The 11,004-nt window shown below is 37.4% G+C and overlaps 1 protein-coding gene across 1 annotated transcript in view; it reads right to left on the bottom strand.

Annotated features, from left to right (window-relative positions):
- Positions 1-10,047: 10,047 nt before the first annotated feature.
- The window catches only part of mmd (mind-meld), a 1,436,357-nt gene continuing 1,435,400 nt past the window's right edge, over positions 10,048-11,004 (bottom strand). Inside the window, exon 22 of the mRNA XM_065226841.1 lies at positions 10,048-10,497. Coding sequence (XP_065082913.1) covers positions 10,053-10,497 — 445 coding nt within the window. The 3' untranslated portion in view covers positions 10,048-10,052. The remainder of the gene's footprint in view (positions 10,498-11,004) is intronic.

Raw genomic sequence — 11,004 nt, 5'->3', positions numbered from 1 at the left:
GGGTTCCCTAGATGTTTCACTATCATGTATCTCTCATATCTAACATCAGCGAAAAGGTACTTTACAAAATTATTCTAGAAAGTTGCAAAGAATATCAGGCGTAACATTTGATAACGGCACAAACACTTTTGTAAACAAAAGTTGTAAGGCCCTTTACACGCGAACCGAAGTACACCCACGCAAACCAATACAATTATCGGAAAGGGGAAAGTGTCCCCCAGCCGATGATGTTGTTGTATTACGTGGGCGTACTTCGGTTCACGTGTAAAGGGCCTTACAAACTTGTGTTTACAAAAATTTTATCAAATGTTACGCCTGATATCATCAACATTTATGCATCATATCATTTTATCCTTCATATCCAAATCAAGGTCAGATAGGCTAGGTGATGTAGAATTTAATTTTTCATTTATGTGTTCCCGAACTTATCCTTGGTAGTGTACGAACAGAAACAGTGCAATGACGTGTACTAAAACCGAATATGAGCAACAGTTGTTCGTATTTTTGATTTTCATAAACCGGACCGACGCATCGATCAGTTCCAGTCTACAGCATGATGTGCTCCTCTCTACACATGTCGGTCGGGAGTACGTAGACTTGGAAATATGATGGTCAGCATTCTTATGTTGAACCGGCCTTCTCCGATACTGCGCCTTGAAAGATGTTTCTTATGAGATCAGAAAATATTTTCCAAGTTTCCGAGAACGCCAACTAACCAACTCCAGTGATATGTAAGAAAAAAAATCCGTGATTTCAGTACCTTCATGTGGTGTTCAGCATTTTCGCGGAAAAGCTACCTCCCCAATACTTGAAAAATTGTTCCTGTGAACATTCCATAGATTCAGAATTTTTTTTTACGAGTTTTTCGAAATGCCAAGCAGGCTTGCTTCCACTCACTTGCTATAAAAAATTGTTTTTCGAAATTATGAAATCATTAGATATTATAATGATAGTAAATAGTTGTAAGTCACAAGATAAGGTTGTAAACTAGGTGTTTGAGACATAAAACCTGTCATTATTGCTTTCAGTGCATCACAATCAGCGATTTTACGATTCGTGAGCGCTCACTCTGAGTGAACGCTCACGAGTCATAAATTCGCTGATTGTGACGCACTGAAAGCGAAATTGACAGGTTTTATGTGTCAAATACATACCTTCCAACCTCTTCTTGCTTCTGACAAGTACAAACTTTCATAAAAGCATCCAATGATTCCATAATTCCGAAAAACATTTTTTATAGCGAAGTGAGTGGAAGTAACCCTGGCCAAGTGACCATATTCTTTGATATTTATGTTCAACTGCCGGTGATTTCAGTGAGAGAAAATTAACCTCCATGTGGGTTCAGCATTTTTAACAGAGAACCAGCCTTCCCTGATAGTGAACCTTGAATAATAGGTCCTAAGGTCATTCATGAGATCCTGAAGTATTTTTCCGAGTTTTCAAGGGACCATTCAATGATATTTGAGTTCCCACACCGCTGTTTTCAATAAGAGGAAATTATCCTAAATGTGGGTTCAACTTTTTCATGGAAAACTGACCTTCTCCGATGCTGAACCATGAAATAGTTGGCCATTCCTGAGATCCAGAAATATTTTTACAAGTTTCTTGAAATGCTAAGGAACCAACTTCATTGATATTTGACTTCAAATACCGGTGATTTTAGTAAGAGGAAATTTACCTATATTTGTATGGAGAATAGGTCTTCTCCTATACTGAACCTTATAGAAAAGTTCTTATGACCAGTCCTTGAATCCGCAAATATGTTTCCAAGATTTTTGAAATGTCACCAATTGCAATGATATATAAGGTTAAATCCAGCTATTTCTACACAGGGGAATCAAATAAGTAGAGATCAATATTTTTATGAAGTTCCTCCCTTGTGCACCTGAAGTTATATTTCCTGTGGCCATTCCTGACCGCTGGATTTTTTTTTCAAGGTTATTGAAATGCCAAGGGACCAAGTTCAATGACACTTGAAATCAAATACCACTGATTTCAGTGAGAGGAAGTTAATCTAAATGTGGGTTCTGTATTTTCATGGTGAATAGGTCTTCCCCGATACTATACTTTGAAGGATAGTGCCTATGACTATTCCGGAGATCCGGAAATATTTTTCAGAGTTTTTTTTAATGTCAAGGGACTAACATCAATGCTAATTATATGAGTTCAAACACTGGTGTGTTCCGTAAGATAAAATCAACCAAAATGTGGGTTCTGCATTTCCATGGAATGCCGGCATTCCCTGATACTGTACCTTGACGAATAGTTCCTGGGATTCAGATATATTTTTTGAGTTTCTTGAAACACCAAGAGACCAATTGCAATAATATTTGAGCTCAAACACTGCTATTTGCAATAACAGGAAATCATTCTAATTTTGGGTGCAGCATTTTATGTAGGCCTCGCTTAACTCAGTCGGTAAAGGCGCAGCTACAAAGCAAGACCATGCCTGGACGTCACTGGGTTCGATTCTCGGTCTGGTCTAGGTTTTTTTTTTAAGTTGGAAAATATATCGAGTACCCTGAGCATAGAGTATCATATTGTACTTCCTACTAAATTATACAATGCAAAAATTGTACCGGCTTCGAAAGCTCTCAAGTGTGGAAGTGCATATAGAAATCTAAGTTGAGAGCACGCAATAAGCTTGAAATGCGAACAATAAGAAGAAGATTTTCATAGAGAACCGGCCTTTCCTGATACTGGACCTTGAAATATAGTTTCAAGGCCATTTCTGAGATTTGAAAATATATTTTCGAGTGTTGTGAAATGACACGTGACAATCTGCAATGATATATGGATTCAAATAAACACAAAAAAACATTCTGAATTTTACTGGTGATATAAACTTCCATTTCACGTAAACTAGCTACTTGCAAGAAACGTTGCTTACAAATATGGACAGTTGGATAGAACAAATGGAATATTTCATTTCATGTCTCATAAATTTACACGATCTATAATGTAAACTTGTATGATATATGACACTCCATTTATGTACATCATAGTAACGGTTATTTACATACAATTTACATTTTACATACACGTGAATTTAACGAATTATAGAGTTTAGCATATTCATGGAGATAATACTACGGAACCTTTCTTAGATCAGTCCGTTTTAGCATAGATCCATTCTGGAGGCGGCTGGGTCCGATTCCTAGTTCAGTTCGGTGGTTATTCATCTATGCAAACATTGTATACATTTACGATATTTGACAAATCTCAGCTAATCATGACATTCACTTATTGCAAACAAAATTAATGAAAAAAAAAATAGTACTGCAGTCCTGATTATCACCTGTGCATCGAAGAACTGAGTATGATTGTACAGCTTTCTCCCGAAGAACGTATTGCCGACTGTGTTTTACCCACCGCTTTTACTCGGCGGATTTTCAACCAACCGCTCTGATTTTCTGCGAGTGGCTAGTTCTCTATTGACACTACTAACATGCAAAAAATCATACCAACTGGTTGAAAACATGCAGAAAAAGACGTGACGTTTTTCCCCATATCATTTCCATGACATTTACTCTGGTTATGACACTATTTATTAACAAAATTGACAGACAATGTTTATAGTGTTTATCAAGTTTATCTAGTGAATATATCATGATCATCTATAATATAATGAGCAGATGTACCTTCTCAACAACAGAAAATCACCTACTTGTTAAATAAAAGCTAATTATGATCCAAAACTGCAAAGCAGGGAAACATATTTATAAATAATTTTTTTTTTTTTCCTTCGGTTTGTTTTTTCCGTCGATCTTGTTTTCCGTGCTGAGCACCAAAACTACCGACGTACCAGGAAGGCAGCTCCCACACCTGGACCCTACCTATTGACCCATCAACTCATGAACCGGGGACCAACGGTTTTACTTCTCTTCCGAAGGAAGGCGTGATCAGAGATGTTATGCCTCAGAACATCCCGGCGGCGCCAACTGGGATTGAACCCAGGCCTGTTGGGGTGAGAGGTAATCACGCTTACCACTACACCACCGGCGCTGTTATAAATAATTATTGATTTAAATTATTAACAACGATGGAATAGAATGGTGGGCTCGAGTCCCGCCAACAATATTTTGTTTTTTACTATTTTCTCATGCATACATTCATGCCCTGCTCATCATATGTTTCACACTGCCGTACTCTAATAGAACTATTTATCAACTCTATGTTTTCATCTTCTCATCTATCGTATAAAAAAAGGCACTTTAGTCTGTTATTTGAAACTAGCATCTTCAACTATGTATATGTAACATGTGTTTTATATAATATGTAACAACAGCTATCAGGAAAATGTTTTATCTTATATACGAGATTTGTTTGGAATAATTTCTTTCGTTCGATAACTATGGGAATTTGAAACACTTTTATTCCATCAATAATTTGAAAAATATAATATATTGGTAATTAATTGTTAATACTTAAAATATATCAGTTATATAGTTTTTTCTATGAAACACTGTGATAAATTATCCATTTACGAATCTCAATTGTCAAAACGTTATTGTTTACTAGGCATTAGGTCGTAAGTTCAATCGTAGGCCCGTACCGTACCTTTGTCACTATTTTCTCTTAAATAAAAATAAAAAAATCGAATCAATCTCTAGCGATTGCATAATTTCCATGTTTCTTAAGTAAATGATTATGATTATGATCAATCATTATTCTAACGATAGTTCAATTACTTCGGAGTAAGTCAAAGTATTTGCTTTCAAGAGTCTTTACAGACACATATGATGAGCAGGGTATGAATGTGTGCATAAGACAATAGTAAAAAAAAGGTATTGTTGACGGGACTCGAGCCCACAAATCACATTCTGTCCTTGGGCGTATTACCAATTCCATTCCATCGTTGTTAATAATTTAAATCAATAATTATTTATAAATATTTTTCCCTGCTTTGCAGTTTTGGATCATAGTTAGCTTTTATTTAACAAGTAGGTGATTTTCTGTTGTTGATAAGGTACATCTGCTCACTATATTATAGATGATCATGATATATTCACTAGATAAACTTGATAAACACTATAAACATTGTCTGTCAATTTTGTTAATAAATAGTGTCATAACCAGAGTAAATGTCATGGAAATGATATGGGGAAAAACGTCACGTCTTTTTCTGCAGGTTTTCAACCAGTTGGTATGATTTTTTGCATGTTAGTAGTGTCAATAGAGAACTAGCCACTCGCAGAAAATCAGAGCGGTTGGTTGAAAATCCGCCGAGTAAAAGCGGTGGGTAAAACACAGTCGGCAATACGTTCTTCGGGAGAAAGCTGTACAATCATACTCAGTTCTTCGATGCACAGGTGATAATCAGGACTGCAGTACTATTGTTTTTTTCATTAATTTTGTTTGCAATAAGTGAATGTCATGATTAGCTGAGATTTGTCAAATATCGTAAATGTATACAATGTTTGCATAGATGAATAACCACCGAACTGAACTAGGAATCGGACCCAGCCGCCTCCAGAATGGAACTATGCTAAAACGGACTGATCTAAAGAAGGCTCCGTAGTATTATCTCTATGAATATGCTAAACTCTACAATTCGGTAAATTAACGTGAATATAAATTGCCTTCACAGTTAAAAAAAGTAGTGAAAATAACCGTTACTATGATGCACATAAATGGAGTGTCATATATCATACAAGTTTACATTATAGATCGTGTAAATTTATGAGACATGCATGAGACATGAAATATTCCACTTGTTCTACGCAACTGTCCATATTTGTAAACAACATTTCTTGCAAGTTGCTAGTTTACGTGAAATGGAAGTTTACATGCATGAATGTTTGCATGCATGGATGTTTACATCACCAGTAAAATTCAGAATGTTTTGCTGTGTTCATTCATATATCATTGAATATTATCACGTTTCATTTCACAACACTAGGAAATATATTTCCGGATCTCAAAAATGGCCTTGAAATTATTTTTCAAGGTCCAGTATCAGGAAAGGGTGGTTTCCCATGTAAATCTTGTTCTTATTGTTCGCATTTCAAGCTTATTGCGTGCTCTCAACTTAGTTTTCTATATGCACTTCCACAGTTGAGAGTTTCGATGCCTGTACTATTTTTGCATTGTATAATTGAGTAGCAAGTACAATCATACTCTATGCTCAGGGTACTCGATATATTTCCTAACCCAAAAAACCTAGACCGGACCGAGAATCGAACCCAGTGACGTTCAGGAATGGTCTTATTTTGTAGCTGCGCCTTTACCGACTGAGCAAAGGGAGGCCTACATGAAAATGCTGCACCCATATTAAGGATGATTTCCTGTTATTGCAAATAGCGGTATTTGAGCTCAAATATCATTGCAGTTGGTTTCATGGTGTTTAAAGAAACTCAAAAAATATATCTGAATCCCAGGAACTATTCGTCAAGGTACAGTATCGGAGAATGCCGGCATTCCATGAACATGCAGAACCCACATTTAGGTTGATTTTATCTTACGGAACACACCAGTATTTGAACTCAAACAATTAGCATTGATGTTAGTCCCTTGACATTTCAAAACCTCTGAAAAATATTTCCGGATCTCAGGAATAGTCATAGGTACTATCTTTCAAAGTACAGTATCGGGGAAGACCTATTCACCATGAAAATACAGAACCCACATTTAGATTAACTTCCTCTCACTGAAATCAATGGTATTTGATTTCAAATGTCATTGCACTTGGTCCCTTGGCATTTCAAGAACTTTGAAAAAAATCCAGCACTCAGGAATGGCCACAGGAAATATAACTTCAAGGTGCACTACCGGGGAAGGGAGGAACTTCATAAAAAATATTGAACACCACTTATTTGATTCCGCTGTGTAGAAATAGCTGGTATATTCAAGAATCTTGGAGAAAAATTGCGGATCCCAGAACTGGTCATAGAAACCTTTCTTCAAGGTTCAGTTTAGGGGAAGACCTATTCTCCATATAAATATAAATTACCACATTTAGGTAAATTTCCTCTCACTGAAATCACCGGTATTTGAAGTCAAATATCAATAAAGTTGATCCGTTAACATTTCAAAAAACTAAAAATATTTCCGGATTTCCGGTTTTCCATGAAAAAGTTGAACCCACATAAAGGATAATTTCCTCTTACTGATAACAGCGATGTGGGGGAATCAAATATCATTGAAGATGGTCCCTTGACAACTCGGAAAAATATTTCAGGATCTCAGGAATGGCCGCAGGAACTATTCTTCAAGGTCCATTATAAGGAAAGAATTATACTCCATACAAATATTGATCACCACATTTAGGTTAATTCTCTCTCACTAAAATCACCGGTATATGAAGTCAAATATTAATGCAGTTGGTCCTTTGGCATTTCAAGATCACCACATTTAGGTAAATTTCCTCCCACTGAAATCACCGGTATTTGAAATGAAATATCAATGAAGTTGGCCCCTTAGCATTTCAAGAAACTTTTAAAAATATTTCGTGAGCTCAGGAATGGCCATAAGAACTTCATGGTTCAGTATCTAGGAAGGTCGGTTCTCCATAAAAATGCTGAACCCACATTTAGGATAAATTCCTCTTACTGAAAACACCGGTAGTTGAATGAATGAAGATGGTCACTTGGCATTTTGAAAAACTCGTAAAAATATAACCGAATCTAAGGAATGTTCACAGGAACAATTTTTCAAGTATCGGGGAGGTAGCTTCTCCGTGAAAATGCTGAACACCACATGTAGGTATTGAAACCACGGGTTTTTTTCTTACATATCACTGGAGTTGGTTACTTGGCGTTCTCGGAAACCTGGAAAAATATTTTCGGATCTCAGAAATGGCCATAAGCAACATCCTTCAAGGTGCAGTATCGGGGAAGGCCGGTTCAACATAAGAATGCTGACCATCATACTTCCAAGTCTACGTACTCCCGACTGATATGTGTAGAGAGGAGCACATCATGCTGTAGACTGGAACTGATCGATGCGTCGGTCCGGTTTATGAAAATCAAAAATACGAACAACTGTTGCTCATATTCGGTTTTAGTACACGTCATTGCACTGTTTCTGTTCGTACACTACCAAGGATAAGTTCGGGAACACATAAATGAAAAATTAAGGTCTACATCACCTAGCCTATCTGACCTTGATGTGGAAATGAAGGATAAAATGATATGATGAATAAATGTTGATGATAATCTTTGCAACTTTCTAGAATAATGTTGTAAAGTACCTTTTCGCTGATGTTAGATATGAGAGATACATGATAGTGAAACATCAAGGGAACCCCAGATTTATGAACATTAGTGTACGCTAAGCTGAGGACGTTCTTCGCGAAGCAAATAAATATTTCTTTCTTCTGAAAGTAGGGATGATCACTTCTCATGAGAATGATATGTATCGTAGTCGCAAGTAATTTTCGCTTTTCATATCTGCCGGAAGTTGACTGTTACACTATCTATATAAAGTTACCAAGGTTTGTCAAACAAACCAAAAACTATTACTATTACTTCTATGACAGATAATGCGTCAGTATAATTCGATAATCGCTAAACAATAAAATGATAATGTGATTATCGGGAGGTAACGATAACCGATAGTTGCTAACCATTTTCATTCCAACATTATTTCAGGAGTCTTTTAGTGTAAAATTTATAAATTATAATCATGAATGTCTCAAAATACAGGTTGCTCTGATTTTTTATATCGGTTAAAAAATTAGCGGAAGCGATAATTGCTATCGAAAATATTCCTAGTGGATTAACTAAACTGTGCCCAACTCTGAACGAAGCATTAATTTTTTACAACAGTTGAGTATAGTATATAATTATCACGTTTTCACTTTATCAATAAATGTTACTGACATTTGGAATAAAGCAATTGCCTATGTTGTAACTAACTGATGCATTTTTTTCTGCTGATATAAGTTATGCAAAGTTTCAGAACTCATCATAACAAAGTCTTGTCATTATCGGCTGTAATATCGTAATTATTAATTGAATCAGCTCGGTGAGATCTACATCTTACAACAAATCACACCGTCAATGGGGACTCTATCCGCATCGCGGAGCTTTTTGAGGTATTGGCAATTATACCATATGAAGTTTTGAATGTGATTCCTAGATACGGAAATCAATAATACCTTATGTGTAGATTATATAGTCAATATCAAAGTGGGAGGATATTTTGCTTATTGCTTGTATTGCTTCCCAAACAATATTTATATGTTTACTCCAAACAAAGAAAACACAAGTAACCTAGCTAGTTTCATCGACCTGCAGAGAACACTATGTTTCCCAGTGCATATTTGGACCCATTGTCATTCAGGGCGAAATGGAGGATGTAGGGAAAGGCATTTTATTTCTTGATGACCTTTTTCATTATCAACAACTTGAATTATATTTTGCTAAACATACGACACCACTATTCGCATGCTTCAGTCAGCCGTCCGCAAAAATCATGTGAGCCGAAAGCTCCTCGCGCGCATTCGTGTTTAGTACAGTTTTTTTTTCTTTCCCATGCCTTGTTCGCCATGTACCGGTATATCGGGAAAATGGTATGCATGAAATGAAAATGGAAAAACGATGCGAGGAAAGTCGGAAAATTGTACTTTGGATTACACCAAAAGATTCCTGACATTCTCACGAATCTTCTAGTATATAATTATCTGGTACTTTAGAATAAAGATCACGAGCTATCAGAGGGGAAAGATAGAACATGGTGTCTACACCTATGCAATCACGCGGCCGGAATTGGGTGGTCTTCATGTCGGAAAAACAACCCAGTTTTTTTGTGGGTTGGATTTTCCCAAAAATTTTCCAACTATCATCTTGCCAGAAAGTTATGCTAGAACGTAGTGTGCTTCGATTTTTCGATTAGCTTATTTTTCCAGCTCATTTTTGCGGGTTTTCCTAGATGTTCTAAAAAATTCCAGCAAGGGAATAATATCAATAATACTTCCAGACGGGGGCCTTAAGTGTATTCGTGATGGTTTTTGTTGTTGTTGTTGTTGTTGTTTTTGTTTGCGTTCTAGTTCATTAGTTGCTGTAGTGGGGATTCAATTTCTGGCAGTATTAAATCCCGTTTAGCTACTATCAGTGTTTATATTCGGGATAGCGACCTGTATTCTCCATTATAAGATTTCCGTCGGGTCCTGGGCCTTGCATAATGGGTCCACGTCTCGACGGCTGTACCACGCTTCCAGAGCTCTCGGTCTCGGTGGAGGGTGGCGAAGGATAGTAGTCTCTGCTGTTCACCAGCTGATGACTCAAACTGGTGATATTGTGACAGCTGCCCATTGCTGGTACTCCATTGACGTTGCTGGTGGTGGTGGTGGTGGTGATGTTGGTATTGTTGTTGTCGTGATGCAACTGCTGTTGCTGATGCGATGGATGTTGTTGAATATGGCCGTGCATGGTACTGGCTGATGATGGACCTTGCGCGTGGGACGAATCCGATCCTTGCTCCATTACCACCACGGAAACCACGTCCTCACTCGCCCATCGGGCTAACTGTTGTTGAGCTTGAAATAAGTCATCACTAAAACAGTGATAGGCAGCAGGGCAATTTCGTGGTGGTTTATACCAAAACAAACAAAGAAAGAAACAAATGGTTGAAAAAACTTTCTTTTGGTCTTTCAGGTCAACTAACCAAATCAAGAGTAATCGAGGGGGAGGAAACGAAGGAAAGGAAAGACGGTGGTAACGGCTCATGTTGGGCTGCAGTTGTTTGCCGTTACCGCCGCTTCCCTTCAGAAGGAGGCAGGTGCTCGGTATGAGTGCGCTGCGAGAGTGGTTTGTGAGAGTAGGTGCTCCAGTGTTACACATTCCAAAATGAACATAGAAAACTCATAAAGACCAGAAGAAATTCTACATAAGAAAATCATAGAAGCACTTCAGACACTACAGGCGATTACGGGGTGATTGCGGTGGCGGGATGAAGGCAGCAACGCTGGATCCGGTACCTACAGGTTTCGTATTTAACAGGTCGGAGTTCTACTAGATCCTTGGAAGGGTTGGTGCGGATTTAGAGGGACTGAAGACGACC

Source organism: Ochlerotatus camptorhynchus, unplaced genomic scaffold, assembly GCF_037179485.1.
Source record: "Ochlerotatus camptorhynchus isolate MF236.1 unplaced genomic scaffold, CSIRO-AGI_Acam_v1.1 ptg000262l, whole genome shotgun sequence".
In the NCBI taxonomy this organism is placed as follows: domain Eukaryota; kingdom Metazoa; phylum Arthropoda; class Insecta; order Diptera; family Culicidae; genus Ochlerotatus; species Ochlerotatus camptorhynchus.
This window is presented reverse-complemented; position numbering and strand designations above follow the sequence as displayed.